The 21159-nt window shown below is 35.7% G+C and overlaps 1 protein-coding gene across 2 annotated transcripts in view; it reads left to right on the top strand.

Moving 5' to 3' along the window:
• Nucleotides 1–18723, top strand: part of LOC121313557 (calcium-binding mitochondrial carrier protein Aralar2) — a 49544-nt gene extending 30821 nt beyond the window's left edge. Inside the window, exons 10-18 of one of the 2 annotated variants that reach the window (XM_041246239.1) lie at nucleotides 753–834; nucleotides 1292–1450; nucleotides 5414–5466; nucleotides 6310–6390; nucleotides 9941–10081; nucleotides 13726–13864; nucleotides 15457–15615; nucleotides 15759–15849; nucleotides 16886–18723. In XM_041246239.1, the coding sequence (XP_041102173.1) occupies nucleotides 753–834; nucleotides 1292–1450; nucleotides 5414–5466; nucleotides 6310–6390; nucleotides 9941–10081; nucleotides 13726–13864; nucleotides 15457–15615; nucleotides 15759–15849; nucleotides 16886–17078 (1098 nt within the window). In that variant the 3' untranslated portion in view covers nucleotides 17079–18723. Of the gene's footprint in view, nucleotides 1–749; nucleotides 835–1291; nucleotides 1451–5413; nucleotides 5467–6309; nucleotides 6391–9940; nucleotides 10082–13725; nucleotides 13865–15456; nucleotides 15616–15758; nucleotides 15850–16885 lie in introns of both variants that reach the window. The other variant, XM_041246237.1, reaches the window with a different exon arrangement.
• Nucleotides 18724–21159: the final 2436 nt, after the last annotated feature.

Genomic DNA, 21159 nt, shown 5'->3' with positions numbered 1-21159 from the left:
AGGGGAAGACCACTTGCCCTTGGGGTGGGTTGACTGGTAGTCCTTGTTACAGGTAGTGGAGAGTATGAAGCAAAATGCTTGGGAATTTGCTACAACTGCTAAACCCTGTGCTTTTGTTGGAAAACTGTATTAAACAACTGTTGACATTATTTGCTGAACTACACATTGAAGACTTTTTTGGACTTTAATAATAAATAATAATAATAAATAATAATAATAATAATAATAATAATAGATTAGACTTGCTGCATCGATTTAGTTAGAAACAGCCTGATTTGTATATATGCCAACTGAAACAGCATACATTTGTATAGATGTGCATAGCAAAACTGTGTCCAGTATACCGATGCCCACATTATTTTTGTCAATAAATAAATAAATACAAACAAACAAAGTAGTAGCAAAATAAATCCAAACTTATTTAATTGCTTTACCCATTATGGCCCATTCTTTTGCCATCGTGCTAATACAGTCCTACGAGAATGTGTGTGCGTGTGTGTTTTTAAGTATTTAAAATTGAACAGAAAATGTACAAACATTAGAACCACTTAAGCTTCTTGTATTTTGGTATTTAGTAAACGGATTACATGCATGAGAATTTGGAATGTCTCCACTTTCTTGGCATGTTGTTTTAAGATGCATTTAAAGCTCCTGTGGATGATCAGAATCCAAGTGCTGTATATTCTTTGAAGCCAATAAATGACTGATTGTGGAGTTTCTTTCTTTCTTTCTTTTTTCTCTCTTGGCAGCAGTCTGCAGGTGATGTGTCTCGACCGATTCTGATCCAGGTAGCGGAGTCAGCCTACAGGTTCGGTCTTGGTTCAGTTGCTGGAGGTTAGTCAAGGATCAGTGTGCCTAGCCCCCCCCTTCCTAAACAACACTGTGAAAAACAAAGCCTTCCCTATCTCCTGGAGCTGATTCCCCTACCTAAACAGAAGTCGAGATTGTACCATGGGAAACTCTCTATGGATTCTTTTGTACCCGTCAATGATCAGAGGGTTAGCGATGATGCCTTTTGCCTTGTTTGGCTCCAGACTGGCTTCACAAAGACAGGTTAATAGTCAGGTATCGCTGCTGCAATACTCTTAATTAAAACCGCCGGCAACTTACCCCTTTGTAACTTCACAAAGTTGTCAGATGAAAAGGGCATAATTGATGAGTTTGAAAGATGAAGACTGCTTTGTATTGTTTTTTTTATCTTTTTTTTTTTTCTTTTTTTAGTGATTCTGCTAAAATGTATTACTATTACCACTGAATACCTCCCCCCCATTTTGTTTCTGTACTCCTGCAGCGGTCGGTGCTACTGCCGTTTATCCAATTGACCTGGTGAAAACTCGGATGCAGAACCAGCGCACTTCAGGGTCTTTTGTGGGAGAACTTATGTACAAGAATAGCTTTGATTGCTTCAAGAAAGTACTGCGGTACGAAGGCTGCTTCGGGCTCTACAGAGGTCAGTTCCTTAGCAAGCTGGAGGCAAGACCTGACAAGGTATTGAAAGGGGTCATGTTCTTGCTGACCTGATTCACTTTGATGTCACTGAGCATCTGAAGGTTTCTGCTTAGAGGAGGACAAGCTCTGAGAGAATGTAGAACAGATCAGATTTACATTCCGGAATAGACCACATACATTAAGGTGTTTGGAAGCAACAGCAGTGTTGTTGCATAGGCAATTTCAGCTGAACCCCACAACATTTACTGATACGCAATCCGTTGTTTTACACTGGTCTCCGTTTTTATTTTCATGCTAATTTGATTCATGTTAATGCGACAAAAAATGCCATTTGGAATTTAACAGTGCAAATTGGTAAGTCAGTATTGAATGACATGTAGGAGATGGAAAGAAATGAAAGCAGACTGCCCTTATAAATAAGGCCACCCAGAAAGGGAAACATTAATGTTGTAAAAATATCATTTAAATACAGGTTTCAGCATTGAACTACTTTACTTGGCACCTGCAGCCATACGTACGTTACTCACTGTGCGTACCATTGGTTTGCAAGGCTTCATAAGTGTGGGCTCACATATAACCTTGGGCGATCTGTTAAAGAGAAACAGACTTTTTAAGCTTATAGGATTGTACTGTTTATTTAGTGGTAGTAACGAGCAAACGAAAGCAGATAAGTTTGGTTGAAGCCTTGAAAAAGAGCGGGAATCTTTCTCTGATGGAAAATATCAGAGGGAAAAAAAAGTAAAAGAATCAAACTGTCTGTTTGTGGCACTAACGGTGGTGGAGTTTTAAGTGCTGAAAATACGTTGACAGCATTAAATTCTGCTGCTGTTCTCACAGTAAGTGCACATTTATACAAGTTTCATTTGAATTTTAATTGTCAGTGTCTTTATATTAAAATGAATAATTCAACACAATCGCCATGTTGTATTATTATTATTTATATTATTATTATTATTATTATTATTGTTGTTATGGATGTTTTATTTTAATGTTTTGTTTTGTCACAATGTGTAAGATTAAAAAAAAAAATATATATATGTTTATACACCATGCTTAGAGGATGAGTAATTATTACATTAGTTGCAGTGATTGTGAGAGCAATGATTAGAAATGGAACCAGCATAACAGATGTGTGAGCTAGTTTGCCCCCTAGTTTTAAGTCTGTGTTTCAGGTTTATTTGTAGGTTTTGTTGTTATCGTGGACTGTTTGGCTGCTGTCAGTGTAGTTACTGTTCTGTCTGAATGGCAGTGCACTGTGTTTGTTCATTTTTAAAAAGAGAAACGGTGATGCAGTTTTCTAATGTGGCAGTGTAGGTGCTGTGAAACTGTGAAAGGAAAGAACGAAAGTGCAGCACTCTGACAGAAACACTTGACAGCATGTTGACGCAGAGTCGTTATCGGCATGTGATGGGATGTTGGTGTGATTTCACTTTTGCATACCATGTGAAAGATTTCTGGATGTGCTCCTGTTCTTGTGCACCACACAAGTAAAACATGTAAATATGGACAAAGCATGCAACAGGAGAAGAGCAACAATGGCAGTCGATAATATGTTACTGGTATTACTTCCTTCGAATTTAAGAAACATATAACATAACGTAAAAATGCATTTACAAAGTGAGTCTCAGTTGTGCGTTTACAAAGATAGTCTCAACTATGCAAATTAAATGCTACAAACTTGTCTATTAGGCATATTGGTAAAGAACAGGTGATTAGAAAGTAAGTAAGAAAGAAAGTTGGTGCATTGATGTGGTAAACCTACTTTCTAATCACCTTGTACTTGACCTCTCCCAGATTATGGGTATGTCGTGGTTCAAGATCAGGCAGTAATGTTTTTGTTCATCTTTTCTCGGCAGTCAGTCACGTTCCCGTTTGTGTGCTCAGGAAATCGTCTTTTTTGTTGTCAATTTTTTAATAAATGCATCATTATACTGTAATTAAGACGGGTCATTTTTGAGAAGAAAAAATGGTTTAAAAGTGCGTCCTAAATTCGAAGGAATATGGTATGAATACACTACTTAAAGTTGTGTTTCTGCAGTGGTTTTCCCTTGGTGTGCATTGCTTTCTCTCTTGCTGTCCAGTCCCTCTGTTGAACTGTACAGTATGTTCCTATTAGTGTGGCCCATCCATGACAGGGGTACCATTGCACTGGTGTTATTCTGTATTCAAGTTTGACACATTTAAAATGTCCTTGCGGGGTGGATGCGCAACCAAGCTCCTATGAGCATTCTGAGGGATACACAGGCAAAGCTCACACAGAGGAACCAATCAATGAAATGTTTTTTAAAAGCTGAATTTATGAGGATGTTGTATTTGGAATTGATTGGTAAGGTAAGTGTACCAATTGTTTCAGACAACATATGTAAGCAGAAGTCATTTCACCTCAGTATCTAAATATTTTACTTTTTACACATTTTACAATAGATATGTTCTAATCCTGTTACTTTTAATGATCAATTTTGATTGAAAGCTTTTAATTGGCAGTTGGCATGTTCATTTGGAAAACCAAAAATTAAATGAATTTTTAATACCTGTTATTTCATGTAAAAAAAGAGTCTGAAAGAGCATATGGAACTGATTCTAAAGAAACAGTAGTTGTCATTATCCCAGGACTTTGTTTAAATAGCCTCATGAAGAAATAGACCCAGCTCTGCTTCAGGTGGGTTTCATATAGTATTATTTAGATTTATACACTTCTTACACAAGCGTATGTGTTGTATTTAAAATTATTGTCCATTTAAAAAGAATGCACAGCTTTGTGTCTGTTTTTGGGAACTCTGAAGCGTGATTTACACAGGACTAAAAACCAGGTGCCCTCAGAGCTGGTCAAAAGCAGAGGACGTCTAGCAACCTCCCTCAACACAAGTCAGTAAATTCTAAATGAAATGTGATGTTGTGGCCAGAGAAAGCGCTTTTGTGCATGATTTGTAAACAATGAACCGGGTTTAAATAACTAACTTCATTGTACCTTTTTTTCCAAAGGCTGGAATAACCATTTCGTCCTTTGAGTGATATGTATTTCCATACATATCTGCAAATGCACCATTTAAAAGCATTATGTTTTGTATTTACGCCCGTCCCCGAAGAGGTTATGCCCAATCCTTGTGTTTTACTGAACTGTAGACTCTCAGGACTGATCATACCAGTTGTAATATTACATTATGGTTTATTGCGAAGGCTGGTATTGCTTTGAGGCAAATTTCCCCAGAAATGCTGTATCAATTGTAACATCATGGTCGATTCGCACGGGAGTAAGACACAGGACACCTGAATTTGAAATTTTACAGGAGGTACTGATGTCCTGTAAAATAATTGGAGGACCTGAGAATTTTCTTGGATAAAAGGAAATGGGTGGTTCACATGAGACTACGTTTCACGATGTCGGTTAAAATTCAGAAACCACCTGTTTTATGTGATGAGTTTTAGTCTTGTGAGAATCTGGCTTTGTAGATGCAAACTTTTCAAGTTAACATGAATTATTAAATGAACAATCTCCATAACCAATTTAATTTAGTATGAAATTCATTTAAGCCAAAACGTTGTATCATTGTAAACCAGAAAAAACAAGAGAACCCAAATGGAATGCAATAACGGGGTTCTAGGAGTGCTGGCACTTTGTAGTAAAGCAAGGTTTTATACTGAAGAAGTTTAGGAGCTAGCAAATAGATTATTTTTTTTTTTTTTTAACAATGGCAATCGTGTCGTCTTTAATCTGCAAATTCCTGGGTGTTTGTGTTGTAATCTAGGCACTAGAAACTGCAGTCTGGTAACAAGAGAATGCTTTCCCTTTTATAATTTGATTAGAGTTATGATGTCTAAACATCCCACTTCAAATGCTTTCATTAGTTTCTATAATATAAGATTGGTTGAAAATGGTTCCAGTTTATAATAAGGCAAATCTTGTGCCCGCGAGTCGTGCTTTGTTGCTTCTCCTTTTATTTAATAATCTGTTTCTAAATTATAGGTCTTCTACCACAGCTCCTGGGTGTGGCACCAGAGAAAGCTATAAAACTTACAGTAAGTGCTTTATTTCACCACATACACTCAATTATATTCAGTACTTCTACACACTGTGTTTCTTGTGGAAGTTTGAGGCAATGTGTTTTATTATTAAAAAATAAAGCGTTCAGACATTTTAGCATTTTGATTTGAGTGTGTAATAAATAACTTGTAGTATTAGACAGTACATGACATCCTGATTATTTCAGACATGTTTGCAAGTGTCGCTGACAAACAACAAGTAGAATTACATGGTTAAACACATGTTTTATATTATATTCATGGTAAATTATATATCAACACATGATATGCATGTTATGTATTTGTATAAAATATAGATAGATATGAAAAGGCTCATAGTGGGGAAATTATGGCCCCCGAGGGAAGAACTATACTTATCAACAGAGAACTATAATGCCCGAACCTACAGCCGGAGGGCATTGTCCCCCCAGAGGTAATTGTAGTTTTGCCCGAGGGGCCTTTGGTTTCCCACTATGAGCCGAGGTCTGCAGTCCATATTTCTTTTATGAATTAGTCAAGAAAGTAAGTGAGGCAAGGTTTTGTGGTAAATATATTTTGTTAATAAATATAGCTGTTGCAGAACAAATAAATAACTTTCTTGCAGGAATCCGTTGAGTTTGAACTCGTAGTTATTTGCATCCTCCAGTTGGATTTGTTTGAATTTTAGGGAGTCAGAAAACACTGAAAGGAAAGTTTTTATGATGATTGTAGTGTTTGCAGCATCTTTGTTTTGTAATGTATATGTTGACACTCTGTAGTTGTATTATTTTGATCTGTATTTAAAATGTCTCAATTTTATATATAGGTACACAAAAATAATGGTGCTCGTTTCCTTTTAAGGTGAATGACTTTGTCAGAGGAAAAAGTGCTCAGAAAGATGGCTCTGTTCCACTCTTCGCAGAGATTTTGGCTGGTGGTTGCGTGAGTAGCATTTTTGTCTTGCACAATCAAATCCATTCATTTATATGCAATCAATTAAAAAAAAAAAAAAAAAAAAAAAAAAAAAAAAACCTTCAAAATTGAAAATGTTCATGGTTGTAGTCAAAGATTTAGTATAATTGTTTTAGCTCTTCATATGTCTACTTGATACTTATAGCTTTCCTTTAAACTACCATCCCTTTACCTTAACACTGTAATACCTTGAAGAATTCCATGCTGGTTTGATGTTCTTAACTTAAGCTGAGTACTGTCTGGTCTGTGAATTTACACACGCAAATGTTTGCTAAACAAGCGAGATATGTGTGCCCTATCATTGTAGGTTATGTGTAAGCAAACAGGGATATTCCTATAGAAACAAAAATGATGTGTGGTTTTTGTATTCATCCCTGGGCTTTGTAGTGGTACAGAAAAGGCAGCAGTAGAAGATTAGAGACCGTTGTATTCCATTTGAAAAGCAGACTTAGAAATCTGGTCTTTGTGTACCACACATGAGACAGCAAGATTTGACTGCTGTCTAACTGGACGTTGTGTTTGATCAGTGACCTTTCAAGGTCTGGCAGGTAAGACCCCCAGTCCAGTAACTTCAGGAGCATTCAGGAAAACAACACAGCCCTTTGATTAGTCGTCTTTTTGATGCCTTCAAAACTTGTCTGAAACCAGTAAACCATAAGAAAATATACATGCATGTACGGTTGGGGTTTTTATGTTATTTCAATATAATCATTATTTTTGTAACTACTGAAACTCAAAGCTAGTTCAGCGTGCACAGTAAATCCAAGATAGACTTCCAGTTAAATAATGAGCTGTTTTTTGCACATTAAAAGGCCTTTTTAGTGATTTGAATGGCTTTTTATATGATATATATATATATATATACACACACACACTTTTGTTTTCAGCTATCTTTAAGTTAGGTAAAACCTGATTTTGATAAAATCAGTCTTTTGATTTGTTTCTGTTTTAAATTTAAAAAAAAAAATACGTTGACCACCCTGCTAGTAGTAGGTTTTTAAGTTTGTCTGTAGTACTCCTCGCCGTACTGATTCTACAGTGTCGGTGGATATCTCAGAGGGGCTCCTATTATTTCCTGGGAAGTTTTGACTCGCTATTTTGCAAATTGACGTTCTATTAAAAAGGTCAAAATGTACTTTTAATTGCAGTTTGTTACAAATAAAACTAGTGGAGCGATATTGTTTTTGTGAGGCGGTTACAAGCATTCTAAAGGCATATGTTAGGGATTAAAAAAATGGATCTGAGATTTTCTTTGACCTGATTGGTCAATAGGAAGTCCTTAATCTCTGGTAATGGATCTTGAATGTTATCTTTCAAACTGTTTAAACACAGTTCCAAATCAATCTGCCATAAAATATGTAAATGCAGTATTCATATAGTTTACCTTTGTTCTGCTTGCTGACAGAAAATCTGTTTTAGTACATGCCCTCTGAATCTTTTCTGTCAATGTGAACTAAGTCTGCTTCCTCGCTGCCCTATATGTTCAGTCTATCTGTTTTAAATTTAGTATAGCAACAAAAGTAAAAAAAAAAAGAATAAAAATCTAGATTAGTGTTTTCTGCCAGAGGCAATACAGTAACCGCAATAGCAACTAGTCTCCAGTAACTTAAATACTGAAACTCCAACAAATGCACAAACCTGCACTCTAAAAAGAAAGATACCAGTACTTTTATTCTTTTTTGTTTTACAAGTACTTCACAAACCATGTTTGCTTTTGTGTATGAGGTACCTGACCTGAAGAACAGCTCCATGTAAGTAGACTATTTAGTTTTAGTATTGAGGTATTATTTAGGCTATTGGAAATGCCCATGAAGCGACATCGTCCACCTCTAGGATACCGAAGCCTGAAGGCTACCAGACCACAGATGGAATTCTGAGAAAACCGCATTACTCATGGAATATTGAGAAAATGTTTGTATTCATTAGCAACAAAAACTAGTGCTGCATAAAATCATGAAAAAAAACAAAACAAACAGAAAAACTTTAACAACTGTTTGGGTAATGGGGTCAAAGCTTCTCTATAAAATTACTGTAGAGAACGGCATTTTTAATCTTGCCAATTGTAAAATGCAGCATTCCCATATATATATAATATATATATATATAAAGTATATTTTCCTGCTGTTTCAGATGCAGTATTCAATACATTAACAGTAAAGTTCATTATGGGTTTTAATTTATTTATTTTTTTTTCACACAAAGGCCCTTTTTATATGCTGTTTATACCTGTAAAAGTGTAAGTGATTGAAGGGTAGATAATACGCTGGCACAAAGCTTTTGTTTATCTCTGCACGTATGTGTGACTGGGTTCAGTTACAGTACAAAGCACCCTGTATAACTGCCTTAAGCAGGTATCAGGTGAGCGGCCCCACTCCACAAGTCAGCCAAGCATTACTAGGTATTGACTTCTATCCCCCAAGGGAGCTCCCCTCACATTGTAATTACTGGGAATTATCACTCATGAGTAACTGCAGCACTTGTAACCAAAGCTGTTCTTAATTTAACAAACTGCTGTCTTTAAACTGTTTTATTACAAACACTGAATACTCAGCTTCTGTTGAAGTTTGAAATGACCAAAAGTGTTGGTTATTTTACTGGCATCATTTCAGACCTTTTTATAACTTATTATCTGTTATGTTATGTTTTAATTTTACTTCGTCCTCATGGTAACAGAAAAGATTGGTTCATTTACAAACAAATCGCTTTTAATTTATTTTCACTTAATTTTGTCAATCGGCAATAATAGGCATGAGAGAGGTCCTCAGATGAGCCCACACAGTCCCTAAAATGGATGGACTTTAAAACAGGAGTAAACAATATTAAAACCTGAGTTAAATAAATCTATGATTTTCCTTGCCTATATTTAACCACATTATTTATATATATATATATATATATAGTTCATAATAAATTAGAAATCCAATCTTTATAAATCATTTTAATTATAAGTTATAAATACCCAACAATGTATTATTCAGACCATAGAATTAGGGGTTTTAAAATGCACGAACTACATGTATTTGTGTAAGAGAGCAATGGAAACGGATTCCTATCTAATGGGGCTTTGCAGTTCTGTGCATGCAAAATCATATCTAGACAGTGACTAAAGGCAACAGAAACAGTGGAATAAAATAAAAAAAATCTGAGCCAAACTGTAAATACATATTCATCAATTCTTTACATTTATTTTTAAAATGCCAATCAAGCAACCTGTCTGGCTAAACCTCATAAGAAGTACTAACTATTCTGAATGGCAGTATGATAAAACTACTGTTTTGAAGCTTTGCAGAACATGATACAACCTGTAACTGCATTTTTTCCCTTGCATGCTAACTACAGATACACAGAGAATGTTCTGTCTGTCTACAAAGAACTATTTTCTTAACTCAGTTTGGGCCTTAAGTTCCCGTCTTAGTCCTTTTTGTCCTTTTTTTTTTTTTTTAAACACAATTTTCTTTTTTTTTTTAATTTTATTTTTATTTTGCAGATGAAGTGACATGTTAAATTGTGTCATTTTTAGGCTGGAGGCTCCCAGGTGGTTTTCACCAACCCACTGGAGATTGTGAAGATCCGACTGCAGGTGGCTGGAGAGATCACCACTGGTCCCCGTGTCAGTGCGCTGTCTGTCATACGGGATCTGGGATTCTTTGGGCTTTACAAGGTATTCTAAACCTTATAAAGACTGTTTGACAGTCATCAGCTTCATAGGGTTCTGCTAAGCATCAAATAAAAGGTCTCCTTGACTGAACGCTTGGCTATTATTTAGTGCAGATCAACCTTTAAATCCGCAGTAATGGTTGTGCTTTTAAATAAACTTGTGATCTCTCATCCACCAATCCAGATCCTCTGTTAGTGACCATCTAAAATACTTTGAATAATACTGGGTTATCAAGGATAAATGCATTTTTGAGATTCTGCAAACACACTCGATTTGGTTACGCTGTTGTTTACTCCAGACTGCTTGGGGGTAGCAGGGGAGAGACTTGGACTCTCATAGTGAAGACAGTAAAGCTCACAGCAAATAAATACACTGCAGGAGTAAATAGCATTTAGTAAGAATATTTATATTATTTTTTTTTTTCTATAATTATGTTTTAATGCTGATTAGGCCCAAGGTGCTGGAGTTCAGTGTATTCTGTGGAAAAGAAGGAATTAATGACACAAATTATCAACATGCAGCAAAAAGGTGTAAAAGGGACAGGTCTTCCGAATCCCCAGAAAATGAAATGTGCAGTTTGTGGAGGCCACCTAGTGTTTACCTTGTGCACCTGACTGCATTCTTGAGCCAGGCTGCTTTTGTCTTGGAGATCAAAAGGAGGAATGCTGGGATGTCATCTAACGCATATGATAATTCAGTTGATTGGAGCATTCTAAAATGTAAGGTAGCAGTGTGTGTGTGTTTTATGTTGTTCTGTGCAGAGAGAGGGGGGAAAAAATAAAAAAAATGCCAGATGAAATATATCAAATAACCTGGAGTTCAAAAATGAAAAGTTTTATGTTGACATTGCATTAAAAGCCTTTTTCTTTTCAATGTGTCTCGCCACACTCTGCTGCCCATTAAGTGGATAGGCATTAAGATACCTAAACAGAATTAGATACGCATAGTGATTTGTCCCCAGGAAAATCTCTGCCAGATTAGCTAATCCCTTTAGTACATTGCCATGAAAAGTTCTCCCACATGTTAGAAGATGATAATGCAGTAATGGAAACCTAGCCATCTTAACTTGATTTATCAGCTGCAGCATCTCATGGGGACAGCTTGCTCACACCATGTTATCCTACTTCCAGTATATACAGTTTATAATAGCTCTAGTTACATAACAATGTGTTAGCAGCATGCAAGAGCATACAGACCAGCATGTGTCCATTTACTGGCATTGGAGACCACAGACCCAAATAGAAGCTAATGAAGGATATGCCTCTACTGAATTGATTTGCTAATTTATTGGGTTTTTTTAGCAGCACTGGTCCTATTGTGTGGCACCCATGTAAATGCAATTTTAGCAGTGTTTGGGGCGGCCGTTTTAAGACTGAATTCAACTCGCTGAGTGTGGTAGATATTCTACATTCCTGAGGTCGGAAAGGCTGGAAGCAACGATAATGAACTCAACACATAAACATTTTAAGGGTATGGAATTGCTGGAGTAGTGAGTTATAAAAAAAAAGCACTGTAAATTTTAAATAAAAAACAGAAAATAGTTAGGAAGCCTATTTGAGCGTAAACATGAATTTATGTTGTGTCCTTACAAAGTTATGAGCACTAAACTGAGGACAGGAGATTTATAAAATCACTGAATTCCCCAATTAATTAATTTACATCTAATAGTTATACATACATCTAATGGTTATACAGTGTTACATACATGTGTGTTTTTTTTTTTTTTTTTTGTGTTACTTCTGTCATTTTAAAGTTTATTAACCAGGACAAATCAGATTTTAAATAATCAAAGAAATTCTAAATCAAATTATTGCACCCTAAATTGTCCTCGTTAGCTGGACCATATTTGTAGAATGGCATATAATTATTTAACTACCAGAATAAAATGAGATACTATAAAATGGTGTAGTTCTCTGTGAGTCAAAAACGTACTTCAGGTAACTCGAGGTGGTTCGCAAAGCATTTGAAGGATTGCCTGACATTGTCTGTGTAATTAAAGTAGAGAGGACTAGGTGTTTATTAAACCTATTACTGCTCCGACACCCAAAAAAGTTTTTTAAAAAAGTGCCACTAGCATAATGAAGTCTCCACAGCCAAGGTGCGTTTCTGCTCTGTAAGAATGTGGAATCTGGTACCTCCCTAGTCTGTCGTCTTTCCTCTGCACAGACAATGCACATTCACGGCAGGAGACAAAGTTTAGCTTGCGTCTCCCAGACCTACTGGCTCCTCATGCCCAACCCGAGACAGAGATGCCTTTGTGAGCGTAATTACCCTCCCTTTCTAGTTTGTTTAGGTTCTTATTTGCTGTTATTGCTGGAGTAAAATGCAAAAGAACCTGCCCTGACTCAACTATGTTGGACTCATCCTGCAACCTGAAGGTTGTGTTGGCATCATTGCCGAATCTCTTTGTTAAAGTGTGATAGAAGAATAAGGGATTTAGACCTATTATACTGATTGGAGGGTTGGGAGAAAAAAACAAAACAAAACTAAACTAAAAGGTCATAAAAAAACCAAATGATTTTAAAATACACCATCAACACCTCCCCCAGGACGATTATCGTTTAAGATTCCTCCCAAACTGACACTTGGCAAAAAATTAAGCCACACAAATCCTTCATATGTAAACAAAAAGCTATATAATGAACAATATTTAGTTTCATCATAATCCTTATGGCACTGATCCAGGTTACTAAAATAATTATGTTCCCTTCATCTTACTGTTTTAAGTCTAGTGGAGTCTGTTTAGGATAGATCTCATTTAAATACGAGTTAATCACTGTCAGTCTAGGCCATTTAGAGGTGGTTAGGTAGCTGTGCTGTGTGTGTGGGTGAGTGCATGTATGTATAGATATAGATGTAGATATCTATCACATACACACACGTGCAACAGATACCTGTTGTATCGCCTTCTCCAAACCACTCTCATGACTAATTGTGAAGACAGCTTGTTGAAAACTTCCAAATTGAATTAATACCTCTTTTAAAAAAAAAAACAACAAAAAAAAACAGGGCAGCTCAACTGCCTGAACAAAATCCAACTCCAGGAAAAAAGGCCTGCTATGCAAAGAATTGATTAAATCGCCATACAACTTAAAATGTGATCCTGGTCAAATCTGCTGTAACTTGGGCTACACCTAAAAAGATGAAGAAAAAAAAATCTTATCCCCACACCATTTTAAATTGGATGCAGGCCCTGTTCTATAAATGTAGCAGAACTGAACAAAAGAAAACTTAAAATAAGAGTTCTTACATGAAGTTGGTTTTATTAGCTTTAACCATAATGGCTGGTTGCTCAAACCCTGATTTTAACACTGATCTCAGAATACATATCTTTACCTGAGCAAGGTAATCAAGAAATCAGTGAAACTGGCCGCATTAGTTCAAATAAATGATTTTGCACTGTATAAAAACATTACATTTTGTCTTAAATATTATGTTCTTTTATACTAGCTGCATTGTCGGTTTTATTAAACATCTCAGGTCGACAGAGGGGAGATTAAATAGCAGTGATGCATGTCTACGTTGGACAGCTTTGCCTTTAGTTTAGCACCCATCTTTTCTTCCAGGCCCTTGGGACAGGCTTGTTGTTCAATGCATTTCTCTTCTGTGTGCTCCTAATTTTAATATATGTCTTCTTTCCTATTCAGGGTGCAAAGGCCTGCTTTTTGCGTGATGTCCCTTTCTCTGCCATTTACTTCCCTTGTTACGCTCACATTAAAGCAGCTTTTGCTGATGAGGATGGACGAGTAGGCCCTGGGAGTCTGCTCCTGGCGGGATCCTTGGCTGGTAAGCCCCCACATGCTCCTTAGTAGCTGTGACCACTGTCTCCACTGTGGCTGCCTAAGCCTCTCTGCCAGTGTTTTATATATGACCTGGCAGCAAGTGCGGAATACCAAAAGGAGCCTGCAAAACGTAATTTATTAAACTGAAACCTATAGGAATGTTGCACGTATCCATAATAGAATTGTTCTTTGATTTAAATATTTTTTTTCTAATTGAGGATTCTACTTTTTTTTTTTTTTTTTTTATAGTTTAAAAATGGGAATTCAGTGTAGATGAGCCCTTTTTTATTTGAATGTTTTTTTTACTATTTCATGGACTAACACGTACATTAAAAAATTGCTGTTCGAAAGAGACACCAGTGACTGCTGCCAAACCACAGTGGCTTGGCCCTAAAGTACAACCAAATGAATAAGTTTTAAAAATCTGCCCATTTTCAAGGAGATTTTTGCGTCTTTCATCTCACCATCTTGGTTTGGACGAAGCACAAGTTGAAAAAGTAATGAAAGTGGTGGAAGGCATTCTTTGAGAAGATTTTTTAAAGTCTGAGCGTCATGGTTTGGGCTGATAGTGAAGTGGAAATTATTACAGTATTGGTAACGGAGGACTTGCTCTGTTTATTTATTGATTGACTGTGTACAGTTAAAATCATCATTGCAAAACTATTTTGTGAGGATGTTGACCATTAGTGAGCATTTTCTTTGCAGTAAATCCTGATGGTTGTTGGTATTGCTGGGTGCAGACTCTTAAATCAAGGCTTACATTCACAGAAGCCTTCAAACCTTTCGGAATGTGACAGCTAGTCTTTTTCTGGCTATAAATGTCGTATTTGGAAATTGTTTAGAACCTCCTGCCAATGCTTGAAGTCCAGTCAACATTAGAAAACAGACATGTCCTACTTAGTTCTAAGATTTCTATATGCTGGAGTTTTAAGCAAACATGCTTTTATTGTGTTTGGCCCTTTTTATTGTTTTCGAGGACCCCCTTCTAAATGAGGCCTCTGCCTCAATGGGTAAATCTGGTTAAGTAAACAAACAAATAATTTGGATAAAGGAACTGATGAAGATTTATTCCAAAGTTGATCCATTTGTTTACATAATAACTACAGTAACAAATGAAACAAGTATCTAGTAATAGGGTTTGTGTGTGTGTGTGTGTGTGTATATATGTATGTATGTATGTATATATATTATATATATATATATATATATATATATATATATATATATATATATATATATATATATATATATATATATATATATATATTTCACAATTTGTAATGTGTGTGTATAATATATATATATATATATATATATATATATATATATATCTATATCTATATATAATTTGACTAGAGAGAGAGGAATTTTTAATTGACTACGGCCATTGTTTTTTTATTCTCATATGGATGAATTAGTTTTTACAGTAACAATAAATGCACTTTTAACCAGTTAATAAAGTGAGTGGCCCTCTTTAAGTAGTTCCCTGGCTCGCGGTGGTATGGTAACGCTCTGTAATTGTGGTGTTCTGTTGCTATAAACATTTTTTTTTTTGTAAATGAAGAGCAGTAAAACAATGACCCTTTTGCTCCTCAGGTATGCCTGCAGCCTCCTTGGTTACACCAGCTGATGTTATCAAGACCAGGTTACAAGTGGCCGCTCGTGCTGGACAGACCTCTTACACTGGAGTGATTGACTGCTTCCGGAAGATTCTTCGAGAAGAAGGCCCGAGGGCTTTTTGGAAAGGAGCAGGAGGTATGAAAGTTAATGTGGATCGTGCAGAAATGCACATACATGATAAACAGTTCAGAAGTCAAAACCTAAGGTCTGCCCCAGCCCTTTCAAACAGTATTTTAAACCCTGCGCCTCATGGATTCTTGTTTTGTTTGCTCTTGAAGCCCGTGTGTGCCGCTCCTCGCCCCAGTTCGGTGTCACGCTGCTGACCTACGAATTACTTCAGAGATGGTTCTATGTTGATTTTGGGGGAAAGTAAGTGATGAATTAAAAGGTTTTGTTTAAAATAACTGACTTGCAGATTGTATAGTAGAAGCAGTATTTTCCACATTTATATTTGTTACACCATTTCACATGGTTATGATTTTTTATTTATTTATTTATTTGTATTTATTGATGGCAAGCAAAAAAAAAAAATTCTGTGTAAATGTTTTTAGGATCCTGTAGTTCATTTAGGATCATAATACGCATTTGGATAATTAATTTACTTTTACACTGGCAAACCTAATACGTAGCCATTTATATACAAGTTAGAGTAAACAGCGGGCTTCGTCCCCCCCTTGTTGCTACAACTGTTTAAATAACGTACCTGTCATTTTTCTTTTCATTGTTAACATCCTGACAACTTTAACAAAACAAGTCTTTTTACAAAGCTCATTTAAAAATGTCCGCTCTAGTGCACTGATAGTACAAGGACTATTGCCCACATTGTCAAACAGGTAACACAGTAATAACGATTCATGATGTACAGAAAATAAAAAATAAACAGAGCATGTGTTATGTTTTTTTTTTTTTTTTTTTTTTTAAATCACAGTGATTTAGAGGACAGATCAAAAACATCGGCGCACTAAGCGGCCATTTTGAAAAGAGCTTTGTAAAACTTTAAAGTTATAAGTGTAAAAAGTTGTCCGGATGTTAACAGTGAAAAGAAAAATTACAGGTACATAACTTATACAGTTGTAGCAACAACGCCAGTTTTTTCAGAACCCTGATACTTACTCTTTAAGGCAATCCAGTGTAAGACTAGCCAAATAATTAAAGGTTAGCTGTCTCTTTTTTATTTACTTTTTTATTCTCTTATTCTTGAAATGCACATGGGCTATTCACAGATGCTACTTGCATTATTATTATTATTATTATTATTATTATTATTATTATTATTATTATTATTATTATTATTATTATTATTAACCACTGTTTAACACTGTATTAGGGAAATGTTGTCACCCACCTTGTTTCCTTGTCCTGCTGTTTTACTCAACCACAAAATTAATTTTCTTTTCGTTCTCAGAAAACCATCTGGTTCAGAGCCCCATCCCAAATCTCGCATTAGCTTACCGGCACCCAATCCAGACCACATTGGAGGTTATAAGTTGGCCGTGGCTACGTTTGCTGGGATCGAGAGTAAATTTGGACTCCATCTGCCACGTTTTACAGCGCAAGCATATACTTCACCTGCTGTCGTGGCCACAGCCCAGTCTTAATGACTCAAACACAGTGAGCCCTCCCATACCTGATCAACTTAGGATTTCTTGTTGTGGCTTTAGAGTGCTTCCTTTTAAACATGTTACTGTAAGTATTTCATATTGTGGCTACAGTGATGTCCAAACTGATAAGGAAGCAGTATACAGTAGTATCCGTTTCCCTAAGCATCCCCTATAAAGAGGAATGATCTTATGTTTCAGTAACTCTGTCATCATTGTACTTCTAACACAATCTTTAACAGTTTGAGATACAGACTTATTATTTGTTTGGTTAATACAAACCCTGTTTAATTTCCTGGTCAATTTGAACGCTGACCATTCCATGAAGATCGCTAACATGCTAGGGTTCCTTCCATTGGGCCTGGATGGATGACATTTACTTGTGGTGTGAAATTCTGTTTTGTGGACATCACTCCTTTGATGATGACTATTATTCTCTAGGTTACATTTGTAACATGTGTTTCTCATGTAAGATGAGTGTCACATGACTGAAGTAATACCGTTTTTTTGGTACCTTTCCATGCACATTTATCAAGAAGTTAACAACACCTGATTGGCTGTGTTTATCTTGGGACCAATGCTCCCAAAATGTAGTTTGGTTTGGACAAAAATCAAGGTGTTCCACATTACACACGTAACCCTGGTAACTTATATCGGCATAATTTTTTATTTTTGCACGCACATTTGTTGTGTTTAATTTGTTTTTTGCAGAGAAGTATTTTATCAGTACTGTAATTGTATCACAATTTATAAGATAGTCTGGAATTATGTTCATCCTTTCACAAGGAAATAGATTGAAATTCAAATAATGGGTCGGAGTGAGATTATATTTATTCCATTCAATTTTTTTTTTTTTTTTTTTTTAACACTCAGGTCTTTCCTCACTGAATGTGATTCTAGAATATAATATGACTAATGTTTAAATGTTTGGAGTGTTTGTAGATTAGTTAGACTTGTGTGTATATTTTACATTCCTTGTTCCTCGGGTTGCAAATGAAATGACCAAACATTTTAATAAACAGAAACGTGAATAATTTAACCTATTTTCTAGTAACTGGTGTGTGTGCTTTGTTCTCAGATTTTTTTTTTTAGTATATTAAATAGAGCCTTAACCCTTTGTGCAGTACGAACGTACGCAACTTTTAAACTTGAATTACTGAGCCTACAAAACTCCTGCTAACATGATATTGTAACACTAGGTTTCTGTAAAACCTTTATTGGTCTCTTGCATCCTCTTCTAAATATTGACTGAATTACAGTACATGTAATTATCCCAGTCACAAAAATGTCAACAGTGCTTGTAAACCGGCGAAGATCTCTCAGTGAGAAAGAAGTATTAGTAATAATTTCAGTAATAAGTTATTAGTAATAAGTTCAGATTCCGATTTTAAATTCAAATGCATACAATTCTTCCACTGAATTGGATGTCGGCCATATCTCAGTGAAGACATAGGCGAATAAAGAGGTGGCGCCAATCTCTGTGTGTTGCTCCATGCTTCAAGGAGTACCTGATACGCTGAAGCATTAGAGACTCTCACTCCCTCCACCCGGATTTGATTTATTCATCTCCCCCCCCCCTCCTCTTTCTCATTGTGGTTGTTCTACCCTGTTGTTTATCGCCTACATGTTATTTTTTTAGTAAAAACCTTTCCCTATGACTAAAAAAAAAAAATATATATATATATATATATATATATATATATATATATATATATATATATATATATATATATATAACTTTTACTGTAAAAATGATTTGTTTGTATTTTGTTAGTATTCATTACATACATACAAGCATGTAGTTTTCAGCTTGTTTGTACACTGTACTTGTAATAATCTAGCGCATGCAGAAGAAAAAAAAAAAAAACTCACTCCCGTAGGACCAGCAGTGCATTTTAGAACTCGCTACTCAAAGAGTTAACATACATGGCCAACAGTGATTACAGAAAATCTTACTTAATGTGTATTACAGTAGTCTCTGGCTAAGAGAACATCCCTCAGGAAGCAAGCAAAGTGTTCTCTCAGCCGAAGTGTGCTCTAAGACAGAGTTAGCCACCAGACAAATTATGAATCAATGATCAATTACTTGTCATGACAAACATGCATCAACATATGAAATGACCTGAATGCTTAAAAGCAAAACAATAGACAAGTGTTTGGTAATAAACTATAATAATAAAGTAACAGACAAACTAACAATAATAAAACTACAGCAAAACAACACGGCCAAAAAGCTTAAATCGCTATGCACTATGAAATTAGCTGGCGGGTGTGTTTCTGGCTATCGCAATAGCAAAATTAATGTCGTTACTTATGGTTAACTTAACGTTAGTAAATGAACAGTCAAATTAAATTAGCACAGCACCCCTATCCATGACAGAAAATGCAGAAGAAGTATACAAGACATGCACATTATTGAACAGAATGGTGAAGCAACTCGCCAGAACAGGAAACGACAAATTGCTCGGAGACTTGTGTCCCTGATTCAGGTTTTTTTCAAGAGCTCGAACAATTTTCAACTTTGTGTAGCAAGAGAAACAGCGGCGCATTTTGCTGTTTTTGTTTACATTCCATTTTGATGAGGAGCACTCGTGGAAATCAGAATACAAAACATTCTCGCAAAGACAATTTGCTTTTTTTTTATGAAACTACTGTATCTGTGGTGAACGAATCGCTGTCGGCGCCTAGAAGATACTGCTGTATACAATAAAAGAAATATAGTGCAAATTTTGTTTTTTTTAATACGAAAATATAGCAAAGAAATTTTGGACAACCGTAGGTTATCGTTAATTGGCAAACACGTCGTTATTACAGAGGTTTATTTTGTGAGATCTTCCTCCCTGTTTGTTTCCTCCTGTTTCTCTATTAAAATTTCACACTTCTGCATTGCAGATCAGCGAGTTAAAATGATCTATAAACAGAATGTATTTTACTCTTTAGTGTCACTAGTCATGATATAGAGAAATATAATTATTTTAGACCACAGAATGTTGTATAATATGGCTTTTATTGTACAAGACAATATTAACTGCTGTGAGATTTGGATTTGGAAAATAGTGTATTCTTGCTGCTTATTTGTACTGAATCATTGTTAATACTGAATCACTGGTAATAGGTAAATGTTTGCTTTATTTATACAGCGATATAGAATGCTATTTATTAATGTGCAATGTGTGTAAATCAGTGCCTTACAGTATGTTTGGCAACTGAAAGACAAGCGTGTTCTCCATTGGAGATGATCATGTTAGCAATGTACTACATTTTACATGTACTAAATGTAAAAAGGCTGGCCTGTTAGTGTTAATAAAATATTAAATGTTAAGTGTTTTGTGTTCCTGTAGCTTAAGTATGTTTATTCGGAAACTATATACAAAACCAGGAATAGGTTACTTGGGTGTACAAAGAAAAGGGATTCATAAAAACAAACAACCAGGTGAGCTTCAAAACTGAACTGATGCCCAGCGCTTTCAGAGGGTTGAGGATTCAGTGATGGATTGCAAGGTCACGTATTGGCTGTCTTGTCCACCATTTTAAGAATCCTTGGGATGATCTTGTAAGACTGGCTACATTAATTCTGTATTGTTAATTTTGTCTATGTGGTGAGGCAGAGGCACAAGGAAGAGGGTTATTGATTTATAGCAGGTGTCCCGATGGTTCTTTCTCCTTCATGGTTTTATTTGCAAGAATTTGCAAAATGAAATGCTGGTTACTGTCCACCCACCTCACCAAATGCTTGTTTGTCCTGCAGTAGTAGTTTTATGATTTCTGGACACAGCTGGAGGGAGAGTAAAAACAACAGCTTGCTTTTTTCCATTCTAAGTATGCACAGACCCTGTAAACTAATTCTTATTATCCATTTTTTTTTGTTTATAATTAAACCCTTTCAAGTTGTATTTTTTTCTTATTAAAAAAAGGTGCTTTGAACCTAACATGAACTTCCAAGCAACACAGCAAGTTCTGAAACATAATTGGGCCCCCTAAAAAACAAGCATTTGGTATGAATGTTAAAGTTTTGTGCAATTGAAAATGCAAGTATATTTTCATATTGTTTGTGAATTTAATTAAAGTTTTATAACATAGT

Source organism: Polyodon spathula, chromosome 3 (genome assembly GCF_017654505.1).
Source record: "Polyodon spathula isolate WHYD16114869_AA chromosome 3, ASM1765450v1, whole genome shotgun sequence".
NCBI classification, from domain to species: domain Eukaryota; kingdom Metazoa; phylum Chordata; class Actinopteri; order Acipenseriformes; family Polyodontidae; genus Polyodon; species Polyodon spathula.
The sequence above is the reverse complement of the archived record's forward strand: the minus strand, read 5'-3'. Positions and strand labels throughout refer to the sequence as shown.